This window comes from Thunnus albacares, chromosome 8 (genome assembly GCF_914725855.1).
Source record: "Thunnus albacares chromosome 8, fThuAlb1.1, whole genome shotgun sequence".
Classification (NCBI taxonomy): Eukaryota; Metazoa; Chordata; class Actinopteri; order Scombriformes; family Scombridae; genus Thunnus; species Thunnus albacares.
Genome location: NC_058113.1, coordinates 29,466,808 through 29,483,536, shown reverse-complemented (window position 1 = coordinate 29,483,536; position 16,729 = coordinate 29,466,808). Strand labels below are relative to the sequence as shown.

The 16,729-nt window shown below is 39.5% G+C and overlaps 1 protein-coding gene and 1 long non-coding RNA gene across 2 annotated transcripts; one reads left to right on the top strand and one right to left on the bottom strand.

Moving 5' to 3' along the window:
- Positions 1 to 705: 705 nt before the first annotated feature.
- LOC122987571 lies at positions 706 to 2,199 on the top strand. The gene is made up of 4 exons (XR_006404524.1): positions 706 to 829; positions 1,598 to 1,663; positions 1,752 to 1,816; positions 2,118 to 2,199. It is a non-coding gene; the product is annotated as an uncharacterized LOC122987571 (long non-coding RNA).
- Positions 2,200 to 4,529: 2,330 nt separating this feature from the next.
- Positions 4,530 to 7,653, bottom strand: LOC122987330 (homeodomain-interacting protein kinase 2-like). Its single transcript, XM_044359150.1, has 8 exons — positions 7,283 to 7,653; positions 6,990 to 7,181; positions 6,598 to 6,779; positions 6,377 to 6,500; positions 5,445 to 5,555; positions 5,252 to 5,320; positions 4,860 to 5,047; positions 4,530 to 4,770 (listed from the first exon to the last, which is right to left on the bottom strand). Exons 1-8 carry the CDS (start codon positions 7,598 to 7,600, stop codon positions 4,530 to 4,532), a joined length of 1,425 nt encoding a protein of 474 aa, XP_044215085.1. The 5' UTR covers positions 7,601 to 7,653.
- Positions 7,654 to 16,729: the final 9,076 nt, after the last annotated feature.

Sequence of the window (16,729 nt, the reverse complement as noted above, 5' to 3'; positions counted from 1 at the left end):
CCTATTTGACGTTTCTGTCGGCTTTATTTTATGTACTGTGTTGCTTTGCTGGTGTCTTTCGTTTGTTTTTTTTGGCGGGGGATCTGCGGTGAGCGGAGTTTTGAATTGTCTTTCTTTTATGTTTGTGAAACTAGATTGAACTGAACTGATTAGGGGTTGTGGGGGAAACCAAACAGACCCTTTGCCGAGTGGACTGAAGTCTGAGACTGTGGGACGAGTTACACACACAGTCACACACACACACACAAAACCCGAACCCTTCTTCACTCTTCATCGTTACCTGACACCCCCATACACAGCAAAACTTAGCCATTTTCCCCTCAGTTGAGAGTATATCTCAGCTTCCACTCTGGCATCCTCCATCAGCTGTGCTGGTGCTACGACGCTACTAGCTTAAAAATGTCTGTGAAGTTTGCGGACATAATAGCTAAATCTGTCCATTTAGTAGACATAGTAGCGGATATCTTAGTTACAACGAGATTGAGCTAGCAAAGCAGTTTTGTGTTTATATGTGTTGTATTCAGATTATGACATGCTGCGATCTCCACCCTGCTGTAAAATCCAGCTATAACCAGCGTCAAACCTTAGCTGGTCATTAGCTGGTCTTGCTGGATTTACCTGGTGGGCCAGCGTGTTCAAGCTGGTTTAACTGGTGATCAGCTGGTAGACCAGTTTTGTGTAGCTGGTTGACAGGTGAGCAGCCAGGTTGTTAGTGCTAGCGTAACTGGTCAGATGGTTGCAGACTAGCATGGCCAAAATATTTGTCTGGACATGAAGAAAGAAAAAAGAAAAGGTTCGAAGAAGAGAAGAGGCAAGAAGATAAAGCTATGTTAGCCTAAACCACAGGAGAGCATTAGCCTCTTACCTTAGCCGCGCTTGTATGCTAAAGTTGCTAACATGCTAACGCGCCAAACGCGATTAGCATCACAACCTTTACAAACTGCATTAAGTTGGTATAGTATTAAAAATACACACGCATGCATGTACCTAGACTATGTATCTAGATTGCAATAAGTCCCCATTCGGGTGGTAAAACTGCAGTAACCATGTTACAGACATATCTATTGTAGGACATGCTAACGCGGGCTAGCATGCTAACGCGCTAATCGCTATTAGCACCACACACACTACAAACTGCATCAAATTGGTACAGTGTTAAAAATACAGAAGACGTCTTTACAGAAGAGTCTTACAGTGGTGACAGTAGTCTGTACAGTAAAGTCATAGTTTTAATAAATAATTTACAAAGGTATAAAAATGTTTTGTTTATGATTAGCTCATCATTAACTAATGTTTATAAATGACTTACTACTGATTGCTATTATAAAGTGTTACCCACGGAAATGATAAAAGTCAATGATTACAGTTAATAAATTTAATGGTACAAGTGTCTTCTTCAATTTAAGCCATCATTTAACATTATCATTGACGCCATTATCTATTACCTATCTAACATTATCTATGGAGCTGTGATGTTCACATCTGGTGTTATAAAGCATTTAACAGAACAATACAAGTTTAGGCAGAAATAGGTTGAGTTTGGCCTCTGCACTTAAGGGCTAATATTAATAACTCACTCTTCACATCCCCTTTCCAGGAGCACTACTAAAGTACATGACTGGAAAAGGGTCACAGGTGCCAGTAAACACAGCTCCTACTGTTGGTGGGTATAAAGAGGGTGTAAAATGAAATGCCTTCTGCATTTAAAAAGGTTAAGTCAGTTTTTAATTAAATTTTTTATTTCATTGCAGGTCCACCAGCCACCTCTACTCCTGGTGCAGAAGTGGTCATGTCACCCAAGAAGCTGATAATGCTGGTACGTTATGTGCTTTAGTTAAACCTGTAGCAATAGCTACATTTCCCACTTGTTATAGTGCCCTGTTCATCGCTCATAAATAAATTTGGTCATGGGGGGGGGGGGGGTAATACCTGTTTTTAAGGGCTAGAGCAACATGAAGCCATTTCCAAAGCTGCCGGTGTTGTACAGGCATCTTATCTAAAGTCACTTTTCATCAACCTCTTGCAGATTGTCTTGCATTATAAGATCCTCCAGATTTAATGCTAACAATTTAAGTCATTTGAATTCAGTCAATTAATTTTATTATTTATTATTATAGCAGGTCCATCAACCTCCACCTCTACCTCCATCTCTAGTGTCATCCAAGAAAGCTCTAACAATGCTGGTAAGTTTAGGCCTATATTATATATATAAAATAAAATGTAAAAGTAAGAGAAGAAATCATGATACAGTCTGGTTTCAGGCAAGTCAACAAATGTTTATTCAGTAAAGAAAACATTTTATTTTTTTTCAGGCTCTTTATGTGTGTATGTGTGTGCACACATGTGCCTGTGAAAGAAAAAAGAGTGATAGAAAGCAAGTACACACACACAATTATTTATTTACAACCAAATCTATATCCTTGTCCTGATCTGTAGTCCTCAAACTTCTTCACTCTGGCACCGTTCTTCATCTCTGAGTCCTTCTGGCCGAAGTTACATCCATGACCTAAAAAAACAATGACACCATTTGTTAATTTTAAAAGTGACACTCACAGGGAAGTGATACTACACCTGCTTGTTGTCAGTCTCTGAATCCTCTTCAGACACTGTTTATTCCCTCGGAGACTTGGTCTGGGTCCTCGTCACTGGAGCCTCCTCAGAGTTCAGGAGCATTCAGCCTCTCGTGGACTCCTGTGCTTGCAGATAGAGAGTCAGACTTGCAGAACATCTTGACCTTCCTCATTTCTTCTAAGTTTTGTGTTTCTTTCTTTATGACTTTAAGACTTTGTCCATTGTTTTTTTTCTTTTCATTTTGTCTTGATTTGTATTGTATTTTGTGTTAATGTGGATCCCAGGAAGAGTAGCTGTTGCCTAGTGTAATGGCTGATGGGGATCCTAATAAACTAAACTAAACTGAACCTCTAGATCATATCTAGACATTTTCTGGCAAAATGATTTCAAGTAAATTGATCCCAAGTGAGTATGTTGACATATTAGAGCATTCCTCTATATATGCTCGTTAACATTTGTTCTACATCTCACCATAATTTACAAAGTTTCCCCAAACTACCCACAAATGTCTCATTTTGATACAGGACATCTAGCTGAATGGCTGACTTGAGCCCTGTTACAAAGAAGTCACAAGTGATCTTATCTGCACGTCGCTCCAGCTCATCCGTGCTCATCTTCCTCTTTGGTCAGGTGGTATTTGGACTTCTGCAAGGATAAAACATTATTTGAATCTCTTGAATTTGGGCAGCAGTCAAATCAAATCGAGTCAATTTTATTTGTGTACAGAATAGAACAAGAAAGACAAATGATAGAAATACAGCATAGAAAACAGTAAAATGTTAACAGTAGATAAATAATACATACCCATTGGCCGCTGCATGAGGCTGTAAAAGAGGCCCAGGACCTCTGAGGTTCCATTATGGCCTCACTGGACGGAGCTTCAGGTGGAGCCTCTCTGGAGTCCTGAAGCAGGCTCATCTTCCTCCTCTTCCTCTCTGGGGAGGCGCTGTCTGGACTTCTGCTAAAAAACCAAATGTTGTTTTAATCTCTTGAATTTTGAAACTAAAATTTAATCAAACAAGTAAAATAATATCTACCTGTTGCCGCCGTGTGAGGCCATAAAAGTGTCCCACGTCCTTTTCCTCTGAGGCTCAGCTTTGGTCCCGCTGGACGGAGCCTCTGATGGGGCCTCCTTGGAGTTTCGAAGCAACTCTGGAAAAAAGGAGAAAGAATAACAAACAGGTAGTTATTACGCTGAAAAAGCTGACACTTATGAAACATTATCACTTAATTTCAGAGCTGAAGATATCATCCACTGAAATTATTTAAAATAAATTGCAAGTTGTTGCAGTGTAAGTAGAAATGGTGCAAAGTGGTGAGTTTAGTGTGAAACACTCTAGTTACAAAGTGGCAGTTAGTGTTGACTTCACATGCAAGCGCACGATCAAACCGACATTCAGATGGGCCTACCTGTTTGTGTCTGGACATCATTAATCTTCCTCCTCTTCCTCTCTGGTGAGACACTGTCTGGACTTCTGCAAAGACCAAATATTGTTTGAATATGTTGAATTTTAACATAAGTTATCAGTATGTACAGATTTAATAAAATACCTACCTGTCGCTGCTGTGTGAAGCCATAAAAGTGTCCCACTTCCTTTTTCTCTGAGGCTTCGCTTTGACCTCCCTGGATGGAGCCTCAGATGGAGCCTCTTTGGACTTCTGAGGCAATTCTAAAAAAGACAGAAGGAAGAATATAATATCATATTTTACAAAGTTTCTGATTAACTAATTTAAAACCAGTTGATCCCAAGTGTGTGTTGCTGAAGATTAACCTACCTGTGTGTCTCTGGATGAGATCCATGTCCATCTTAATCCTCTTTCTATCTGGGGAAATGCGGTCCGGGCATCTACATAGACCAAATACTATGTGAATCTCTTGATTTTTAATAGTTAAATATCCAATAATATACACAAATAGTAAGTATACAGTAAAATCAGTGCAAAAAGATCTACAACACTTACCTGTCATCGCTCTGTGAGTCCCTCCTTCTTTTCCTCACAGGTTTGACGGCAGATGTGATCCAGATGTGATGGGATCCCACCTGGAGGGAGATGTTGGGCTGGTCCTGGCTGGTGAAGGTGAAGGAGGCCTGCGGGTTCGGGCATGGCTGCTGGATGGACTGAACTTCAGAGCCTGAGCTATCTGAGCTCAGACTCTGATGCCGACAGACGTCCATCGTTTCACTGCATGATTGAAGACTGAAAGACAATAAATCAATAAATTAAACAACTTAATCCATCCACATTACAATGGAGATTTTAAACATATCATCTAAATGTAGACTTACTAGAGGCTGTCGGGGTATCTGGCTGCGATGTCCCTCATGGTGATGAACGGGTCCTGAAGAAGCTGGCTGGGTGTTATCCGTTTAGCAACGTCAAACTCCAGCATCTGCTTCAGTAAATCCACGAAGTTCTCCCGATCGTCGATTTCAGCCATGATGTCCTCGTCTGACAGATGACATACTGGGTGAACCTGGATCAGAAAAAACACATACGTCAGCAAAATCTCACTTACAGTACCAGTTGAAAGTTTGAACACACTTTCTGATTCCAGTGAATGGAAAGGTGTGTCCAAACTTGACTGGTATTGTACATTTTACTGGGTCATGGTGGTACTTTTGTGTCAAATGCTTTCATTCTAAAGTACTAAAAGTGTGATGTTTGATGAATTTCCTACCGTCTTAATATCATCCAGGGAGGTGAAATACGTCTTGGACCAGCTGACGATTCCATATTCAAATGGCGTCTAAAGAGAGGTCATATTAGAGTTAGCTAATCTGTCCAAAGCATAATGAGTGTTAAAGGTAGAAACAAAGATAGACTGATGGAAAGACGGAGCTAAAGAGGTGAAAGCCTCTGAGTGTTGGTACCTTTAATCTCCACTGACGGTCACTCTTCTGCCGGAAAAAGCACCTGGTCTTGACTCCGTTGTTGAGAAGCTTCTCCGGTAGCTGACCCTGAGTCTGTATAATATGTCTTAACTGTAGGCACAACAAAGTTAAAAAGTCAGTTACAGTTGGTACATAAGAAAGATATTAAGATTTTGTAGTTTTTTGTTTTTCCAACAACTATTATAGAATTGCTTCAGTAAAGCACACTTGCTAAGAGAAGTTAGTTTTACGCTGTTCTTAACGAAATTAAAGAAATAGTGTGACAGGAAAATATTCTTATTTGCCTTATTGCCAAGAGTGAAATGAGAAGACTGATACCATTTATGTCTTAGTATGTATCTAGAGCCATGAGGCGGTTGATTAACATAAAGACTGGAAGCAAGTGAAAAAGCTAGCGTAGCATTTTCTCTAAGAAATAGTTACACTACGTAGCTTTACATTTCTCTTTGTGAATGGACAAATGAGACACTACGTGTTAATTAGAGGTTTATAGGTGCTGCTAGGCATTTGTTTAAAACATCAACGTCATGGTTTTTGGGGGAGATGCGCACTGTAATTGTCTTTGGTGAGAGAATCAGGCTAGCTGTTTTCTCTTGCTATCAGTCTTTAGGCTATGCTAAGCTAATTGCTTCCAGCTCCAGTTCTGTGCTTAATGCACAGACCTACCTTTGGTGTCAATCTTCTGATCTAATTCTCATAAATAAAGCAAATTTATCCAAACGCTAAGCTATTTCTTTAGGATATTGTTTGTATACAAAATTAATTTTAAGTTTTAGTATGTTAAAAAAATAGCATGTGCACCACTATGTGGTTATTCTACTTATTCTACTTAAACAGCTTATTCTTGGTTTTTTTGTCCCTCAAACACAATGAATGGAACATTTTTGTTGACTTTTAAATTGTACACTTACCATGTCATATTCACAGTTACCAGGGTACAGCAAATCGCCCAGGAACAGTTCTGCAGCCATGCAGCCCAGAGACCACATGTCGATGGCCGCCGTATAGGGAAAGCCCAGGATGACCTCTGGGGCTCTACAAAATGAAATATAACACATTATTTTGGTTTTATATTTTTGGCTTCTTTATCGGTTATGTAATCTAAAGCCAGAACTCTGCCATAGTCACTTACCTGTAATTTAGTGGCTGAATGTCCGTGGCCCAGTCTGACTGTGAGACACGGCGGGCCAAGCCAAAATCGATTATCTTCACCCTCAGTGGCTGGTTTATATGGTCCACCATCATGATGTTGTCGGGCTTGATATCGGTATGTGCAACTCCTAGGCTCCTCAGGAGTTGCAGGGCTGTGGCCACCTGAAGTGATGAATAAATCACATTTGAGTTGAACTACAGTACATCGGCACAGTTGATATTTTTGAATAGTTTTTAAGGGCTTTGCTAGAAAGGTTTTAAAAGCATTTGAGGCTGAGCTCAGTGTCACATAAGGTTACTACTAAACCTGGTGGATGATGTATTGCTTTACCCTACTACAGCTCTACTATGTCAATCACAAGTGACACCTACCTGTTGCAGAATTGGGCGGATTTCCTGAACGAGGAGAGAACAGGAAGGTCTCCTCTCCACAAAATCCAGCAGACTTATGTCCAGCATTTCAAACTCCAGACAAACGCTTTCTCTGTCGATAAAGGCGTCGTTGTATCTGACAAAGTTGAATTTGTCGGAGTCGAAAGCCCTCAGTTCTTCAAGGATTTCCACCTGGGGAACAAATGAGATGTTAGATTTGAGGTCAGTACAGTGTATAGTGCTTTTGAAGCTCTGTGCAAATCAAACTGTGATACACATCACGTCTGTTCTACCTCATTCTTCGCCTGATCCGTGAAGTTGCAGTCCTTGACCATCTTCACAGCCACGGTTTCCATGGTGGCTGTCTTCAGACACTTGGTGACTTCCCCAAAACAGCCCTCCCCAAGAAAAGACTGAACCAAATAGTCAGAGGAGGGAGAGGAGAGCACGTCTAGGATGTCCTGGGAGGAGGAAGAGGAGGTGGAAGAAGAGGTGGAAGAGGAGATGGTCTCCCATTCAGATGACGTAGGATGATGATGATAATTCATAGACTGGAGGAGAGCAGGAGAGAAAAGACACAATATGAAGTCATGTCTTGTCCCATACAACATGACACCAGTGATATACTGTACATATCCATACAACAATTTGTCTTTTTGTTCTTTTCTCAACAGACTATAACTACATACTGTGTGACTTGATAATATTTTATATTTAAATATAAGTGGTGAGAGATGGGTTGCAACTACCTAAGCTTATATAGTTACTTAAAACAACAGTCAGGTGTCCGTATGAACACTGAGAAAGGTTTTCCTTGCTGTAATCATTCCTCCTGTTCATACTGGCTATTAAAAGATCCCCTTAAAACACTTAACGTTGAAAGATATCTACTGGATTGGACTAATTCAGACTACAGAAGCTTTATATTAGCTTCACATACTCTTTTACATACATTGTTCCACAGAAGGAGGCTTGTGGATTTTGTCTCCCATCATTTATATTGTATATTGTACATTATGAAGGGATCTACTGATGATAATGATTACAGCAAGAAAAACCTATTTCAATGTTCATTTGGGCACCTGACTATTGTTTTATGACAAACCTGAAAAATTGTGAACCCTAAAAAATATTGTATCTGTTTATCTGCTAATATCAGCAGATCCATGGACTCTACTGTACATTATATGTCAATAAAGTGGGACTAAATTACATAATTTGTGTGAAAATGTGCTTTGTATTGACATTGTAACATACAGTTTGAGATCACTTGTCTTTAAGAGGGAACTTGGGACTTTTTTTGCACTCAAACAAACAGATTTGATCAACTCACCATGGTTTCACTCGATTGCTGTGACGATTTCTCTCTAGTTCCAAACATGGTCCTCTTGAAATCAAAATGTCGAAGTCGATCCTCTTGCTGATGTGCATCAGTTGAAGTGCAGTTTATATGAAAAGTGGTGACTTGAGTCTCCTGCTGTACTTTGTTGCATCACTTTGATTCTAAAGGTCATTATGATGTCACATTCGTGGGAGGGGCAAGTAGAGCCTTTGTTCAGAACTATAGATGTCTGAAAATGACCGTTGCCCGGGGCAACCTGTTGTTTTTGTTTTCCTAATATTCAGCTGGAAAACAACCACCAGCTTAAAATCGACATCGATGCACAACATTTAAGAACACAAGATTTATTTTTCTTTATTAAACATATGTGATTGCACCACTTATTAAATTAACACACTTCTCTGGACAGAAAAAGGCGAATAACACGAGAAATGTACATTTCAGTCAGATCTGTATGTTTCATGTTCAGTGGAAAATCAGCAAAAACTGCAAATTTCTTTCTAATCTATGGGTCGCAGTCATTGAAAAGTTGATGCACAACTGCCATGAAAAGTGTTGTGTGTAAAAGTTCATTCATGACCTCGGACATAGTAGTTTTTACCAACAAAAACTTAAAACAACGTCCACTTTCTAGCTAACAAAACAAAGGCAATATATTAAAGTTCACAGTAAGCACTGATTCAGTGATTCGCAGGTAAAACTGTGTCTAGATGTCTGGCTTATAATCAGGCTAAAAATGAAAGTCTTTTAAATGTCCAGGTTACACTTAACTGTTGTTTCAGCAACATTTAGGACTAGCTACAAGTTCAAGTTCACTTGTCCTTCCAACTACACCCACATATTCTGTTTCACTGGGAAATACGTTATACTACAGAAACTAAAAACACTCAAATCTCTGTTTCGCTGTGGCTTTAATGTGTGCTAGTCAGTGCAGGAGGTCAACCTCATGCTGGAGCTACAGGAAACGTCAGGGGATCACCAAAGACAGTTCATCCTCTGGTGAACATGAATGTTTGTACAAAATGTGATTGCAATCCATCAAATAGTCTTTGAAATATTTCAGTCTGGACCAAAGAGGTGGACCAGCCATACCTAGAGACTCACTGCTGCTGTGGCTAAAAATACAGCTGAAATAAAACATTGTTTCTCTCAGGACCAGGGAATAAAAACTGTCAAAGCATCAGACAAAACAAACAAATAAAAACACCAAGACCCTCACACTAGAGCCCTACCATACAGTTGAGTAATACAGTTCAAAATTCATAAAATAAATAGTTGGTTATGCTATATATATTCATATATACAGATACCAGCTTGACATAACAAAGTAGGTCAAAGCAGGGCTTTTTTTCACTGCACTGTTGCTGCACATAAGAGTCATCTGAGACATGTTTCCCTCAGAAACAGTGGAATACGTTTCTGTTTTTTTTTTATTAAATATATCAAACATACACAAACCTTCACTGCACTCATGAATCTTGATGTCTTATTTACATGAACAGAAAATAGGGTGAATTATAGTAATGATGATTGTGTCATCAATAAAATGAATGCAGAATCCTCTAATTGTGTGAATCTACTCTTAAGGATCTACTAAATCCCTGCACCTTAAAAGATAAAGCACCTGTGTGCATGTTGCTTTCTGTTTTACCATGATTATTACCATAAATCACTATATATATTCATCATCATCATCATCATCATCATCTGTCACTATTATCATCATTATCATCATCAGCTGTTACATTTCATCTCAGAGCAGAAAATAAATCAAAACAGCTTGGACCAGATATCCAGGTGCATGGTCATGATTGTGATGCTGCTTATGATTACTGCCATCGTTATCATGTTATGATTGTATAGACAGTAGCGCGTTTTTTGGTCCTTGTCACTCACTGTACCGCTGGATGAGTCAGACAAAGGACAGTGAAGAAACAATGGCTCTAAGGAGGTGGGGAGAGGAGAGGAGATGAGAAAGGACAAAGACGAAGGCAGAGTGGGAGGGGAAGGGAGGTGTCTTTGCATGGCTCCTTCACCCCACAAGCCCCTGTGGTGCTGTGAACCGCTGGCCTACTTTAGCCTTCTCCATTTTTTATGACACACACGCTTATTGGCACATAACGCTATGATGCTGCTACACTGACATACATACACAGACATCACATTGCAGTTTGGAGCGTAAGACAGCAACCTGTCAGACAGTATGATGCACGCACACACACACACACACACACACACACACAAGCAACATTTATACACTGATGAGCCTGCACACACAGCAGTGAAATGTCAACTATGAAAACATGCATGACCACAGAGAACTCGAACTAGAAATGCCGCCTCACGGTTGTATGCTACCCAGACTCGCATAATATTTGTAGTGAAGGAATTTAATAAAAGGTATTAAGTGTATTTTCCTTGTGTGTGTTCACATACTTGGCCAATAAAGCTGAAACACAAAGTTGTAGCCATGACAGTAGACGATGCTTCAGATATGGATGTTACTGCAAAGAAGCTACAAATTCTAAAACGTGGATGCTTCACACATATTAAAAGATCTATAACAGTTTCAATTTGGGCACCAAGATTAGTGTCACCAATTAAGTATCCGACCAAATTTGAAATATGTTCACAATCTCCCCTTCTATTCCTGAGTTATGGTGTTAAATAATGGCTAGAAGTGTTTTTGCAGAACATTTTGATGTCACAGTGAAGCTGACCTTTGACCTTTTGGATATAAAATATCATCACTTCATCATTTTTATCCTATTAGACATTTGTGTGAAACTTTGTCATAACTATCAAATGAATTCTTGAGTTATGGCCAAAAACATATTCTGTGAGGTCACAGTGACCTTGAATTTGACCACCAAGATCTAATCCTTGAGTCCAAGTGGACGTTTGTGCCAAATTTGAAGAAATTCCCTCAAAGCATTCTTGAGATATCGCGTTCATGAGAATGGGACGCACAACCTGAAAATATAAATATAAAATGACTGGTTTGCAGTATTAACACAGTGCACCAGAGTGTTTCACTGAATCAGCTTTTTGTGCAGGTGCACTATACATGTGATGTATATGAACGCATTAAATATTGCATACAGAGTGTACTTTGTTCACCGACTTACTCTCACTGAAATGCACTTATCACCAAGAGTTTGATTATAAGTTCAATTTCATCTCTGTGCATGCCGTTAGCTTGCCTAGCTTATATAAAACGTAACGTTAACATCAGCTAACGAGTTGAGTCTCCGATATTGGGACTTTCTGACAGCTACAATGTCTAAAGCCTCCACTGGTAGTTATTTCTAAATAGATCAAATATTGTTCTGATCCCAGTCAATAAATTCATAACTGTTACAGGCAGATTTGAGGTATTGCACCTTTAAAATTCTCCCTTAGTTTGAGTCTTGTAGTAAATCAGTCTGTGAGTATGGTCACTTACCTGTGTTGTTGAGTAACATATGGTCACAAAAAGGATTAATTTTGTTAAGAATGTGAGAATTATAGTGTTATGAGACATGTTAAATAGCTGCTAAACTAATCAACTGGATGTCTTTGGTAGTCAATGCTGATATCTCATCACATGTGAATCTATATATATATATATTTTTTTTTTTACATTTTGTGTTCAAGACACTTAAACTTATTTATCTGTTACTTCATCTGGAACCTGTAAAAGGTTCTAACTAAATAATTGGAAATGGAACATGGAAATAAACTCATAGAATAACTAACCGAACATCAAAATAGTTATGATGTTGCCATAGGTTTTATTGATGTTGCGTAACGTGTACTTGCTATCCCTCTACGCATATGCTGATTAAAAAGGAGCCACAATGTTGATTAACCGCTACAAATATAAAACACAACCAAAATAGCTAATTTAGGCTATTTCTGTCTACTGCAGGGCTAGCAATGGGGGTATTCAATCTTGATGACGTACATTTTGTCCATCACGTCATGTTATCTCATTAAACAAGTGCTATAACAGTCTGAATAAACATAAAACAAAGCACAGGACTCCTCCCTGGTGAGTCTGTGAAAAGTGATAAGTGAAATAAATGTCTGTTATGTAACGTCGGGCAATGGTTCCCAAAGGAAGAAACACTACCTCAATTTTTTTTTTCCATCCTGTTTCAGGTTTTGCAAACGTCAACAGCTGACTGTACACAAACTTGGATCCAGGCTGTTTCCTAGCAACACAATTCTGATTAGATTATGTATTTGGTGGTGCAGGTGGTTGAGGTTACGATGGCAAAGCATCCACAATCATCACTGAGCCAGTGGTGTCGCGCACCGACCTGCCAGACAGAACCTTGGGTGTCACAGGCTCATCAACGGTAACTGTGGAGCCATCGCTATAGCAACAGGCTCCTCCAACAAAAGGGCAAGGACCTGCAGCGGTACAGCTGCTGCAGGGTTTAAGAAGCACACGCAGTCATATACACACAGGTGGATGTATTCGATTTTCCACATGATGAAAAACACACAGTCACTGAAATACAGCAAATGAAGAAGTGTGCACGTTTTAGAGCACGTAAACACACACACACAGATTGCCTTTATGAGCCTGGTTTGGAATTATATTTTTAGCCCTACAGAGTATTTACATATTTTGCAGCTGCATATTTGTAGACTGACTTTAACAATAAGAGCAACAACTAGTGGAGCAAAAAATAAGCAAATAAGTGTGAGGTTGTGTCCGAAATCACTCCCTATATATGAAATAGTGTGCCATTTTATTTGAGTGTCTGAATTCTGAGTGTTAAATTAAAGGGGACACATTCTGCACATTTGCAGGTCTATATTTTTATTCTGGGGCACTACTGGGATATCTTTGCATGATCTGCAGTTCAATAAACTACTTAATTATCTTATATTTACCCTTTACTCAGCCCATCAGTTCAGCTCCTGTCTCTTTAAGGCCGTCCTCCCGAGGAGCCCACTCTGTTCTGATTGGCTAGCTCTCGGAAGCTGAATCAACCATTAAAACAAACTATATTTGTAGGATTTCACTACTTTTTCTTGCTCTTTAATCAAAATGTGAACTTCTCAAATATATCCATAGTTCGAGCCCAAATCTGATCCAGATTAGAAGAGTAGACAATGCAAACAAACATGGAAAAACCTTAGCAATAACCTTAGCAACAAAGGCTATGCAACAGACACATTATTATAGATCTCACTGCTTTTCTTGGCAAGACGCTCTGCATAGCATTCAAGCACTAGGATTGGCCAGGTGTCCATGCTTGTACCGCTAGCCTGCTACTTCCTATCTGTATGTTCTGTAGAACTGGGGGTTAACAGCTTGAGTCAAGCATAGAGGCTGTATTATGTGTAGCTTGGAGAATATAGCAATATGGGGCACTGAATTTGATGAATTTACTGTTTATCAGACCACAAATGAGACAAGAATTAGCAAAACACACCAAGTCTCTCTCACTTGCTCTTTTCTTTACCGTCTCTTCGTGCTGGAGATAAATTAACGGAAAGCAGCTGTTGGTGGTTTTAGAAGCAAGGCGGTCGTCTGGCAGCTCAGGGATCCCATTTTGCCCTCGTCTTTCTTCCTCGTCAGATATCTTTTCCCAGGACTGCTGCTGGTGCTGCACCGAAGAGCTGCATGCCGGCCAGAGCGCTCTGCAGGATGGATAGATAGATAGTGATTGCCAAGGTCCGCCGTTTGAAATGCAGTTTTGGGATATTTTGGAGGTTTGCATCGTCCTCCAGCCGCTCTCGCCTTAGTTTCCAGCACCGACACCACACCAGTTATTCTTTTTTTATTTTTGGACAGTGAAAAAGTAACGGCATGTACACTAATTCCTGCTAAGAATGCAAGCTACAGCTGTCAGCGATGACACAAAATGAAGATGATTGATTCGTGTATTAAATATAGATTTAGTGCAAAATTCAGGGTCTCTGTTATGAAGAGAGTAGTAAATGATTGAAGAGAGTGTAAGTTTCGTCACAGCGTCTGTATGGTGGTCTTTTCTATCCCGCAAGCTGCTAATGTGGCTAAAAACCATCAAGTGGAAGTTGAAATCTGAGATGTCAGAGACGGTAAATCAGAGGGATTGACAGATAAAATACAGAGAGAGAACCAGCGAGAACGGTTGAGCTGTAAAGTGTAAAGCTCATCAGTTGTGGCAGATTCAGTGCAGATGTGGGATGCCGGAGGGAGCGGCCATGTTAATTATGAAACACTCTGGGGAAGGAGTGTGTTCACTTATACACACACACACACACACACATATATATTATACAGTCATGCTCAGTGTGCACACAAGGTGAAGTAGCTTTGGTGTTTTGCTGAACCATACAGGACCACGAGTGCTAATGAATGTATTTGTATTATCTATAAAAATGTGTATAAACCCACTGAAGCTTCACTAATTTATTTACACTCTTCACCAGCGGGAGGCTTCATGATGATACTGTTTTTTTTTTATCATAGCTAGTAAAAAATACTAATTTTCTGTGGTTTTATGGTTTTTTATGTCTCATGGTTTTCTGATATTTTCTTTTCTTTGTTTTTTGGAGGTTCATTTTGTTTTTATTTTGTGTCTGAGGGAGTTAAAACAGTGTGGTTTCTGCTAAATTATACAAAATTGTCCACTCACAAATTAGCCTTTTGTTTCTTGGCTTTTCCATGAGTTTTATTCTATTTTTTTTTTAAATCCTAGATGCTAGAAATCCCATGTTTTGGCCAGGTGACACTCCTGCTTTAAGCCATCAGCATATCCAGTCAACAAGAATAGCAAGAAAACATCAAATACATCACATAAGTTTCAAAATGAACTCTTCTCACCTCTCAAATGTGATGCAGGTCAATGCAAAAGGACAAACTTAACATCCAAACTTCATCTTATTGTTTGCTTTACTGACACGAGAGCAAATTCCAACAGACACATGTCAATCATGTTACTCTCCGCTGTCAGTATCATTCATATTCTTTGTATATCTGTACACGCTGAACATCAAGGGAGAGGTGAATGAGAAAATATGCACCTAAATATAGAGATCAGACATCAGCAGTATCACGGCAGATTGTGAAGTAACTGTAAGGGTCACTGGTTTGAGCCCATGTGTCAAGTTTAAAATGCCCTTGTGTAAAACACTTCCTTCGTCCTCACTCGCTGTCAGATATTCTCAGGCGGAGCATCAGCAAAATGCAAATTGGTCAGTTTTTCTTGCTTCTTTCGCAGGCAGCTGGTTTGTCTTCAGATTGTTTTCTCTCTGCTCGGGAAACCAGTCCATGACAGCAGTAGCTTGGAGGTTTGGGAGTCTGACTTGGGACTGGATGGTTGCCCGTTTGAATAACTGGCTGACTGCAAAATAATCAGACAAACACTCCCCCCAACAGCTACTGAATTACCCTTCAGCTGGCTGCTTCAAAGGGAAATATATTATCGGCATTATCTATAGATAAAAGCTTTTGGTTAATTTTCTTTTAACGCTGAGCAGCTGGACTTTTGTGTCTCTAAAAAAAAACAGCCCAAGATTTACTCCAAGTGCCAGAAACCTGACCGACTGTGAAAACGCAAGACGACATCCCCTTAATTTTAACCAGGCTAGCAGCATTAAGGTGTCTTTATGCCTCAAACAAAGTGTTTGTCTGATCTTCGAACAGCGTCTGAATCCCCGTCCCTCCACACCTTTCCAACATACGCGTGTGGAGTTTAAAGTAGGCAGGATTTGAACTTCTTTCTCAAGCTCCTTTTATTTCATACCACTACTTCCTTTACTTTTTGTACATACAAATGAGTGAAACACCATGAATGCTTTTGAGGAGAAACTGTATGAAAGTGTGAAGGTACAAATACATTTGCCTGATACATCATACAAGCTAGTTTGTTTTGGAGCCTGACCTGTACCTGAAGAATGTCTGTAGGTCAGTCCTGAGCTTCTACTCAACCTCAGCTGTACTTTGAAATCAACACTAGCTAGCACGGTAACACAGTAATGTACATGTAATGCTAAACAGCATGTAGCCGTGTTGATTGTAAGCACATTAACATGTGAATTCAACATTGTCAACATGCTAACATTAGTGTGTTCAGCTAAAATTCTGTTCATGCTAATGTTAGCATGTTAAACGTTACTGGTTCTCATTCTGCCTTCCACAGAAATGTATGGTAATAATAATAATAAACTTGATTTGATGTGAACATATGCACATTTCCAGATCTATATTTGTAATAAGGGGCTCCACTGGAACATTTTTGCATGATTTACATTTCCTTATTTAACCCGTACCGACCCCTTTTTGCTGTTAAAACCTAAGCTAACTACAATTAGCATTAGCATAAAACATAGTAAAACTATTTGAAAGCTAAACCTCATTAAAATTGCCAATCTAAATGAACTTGGCCTTTAAAAAAAGATGCTATCCTACTCA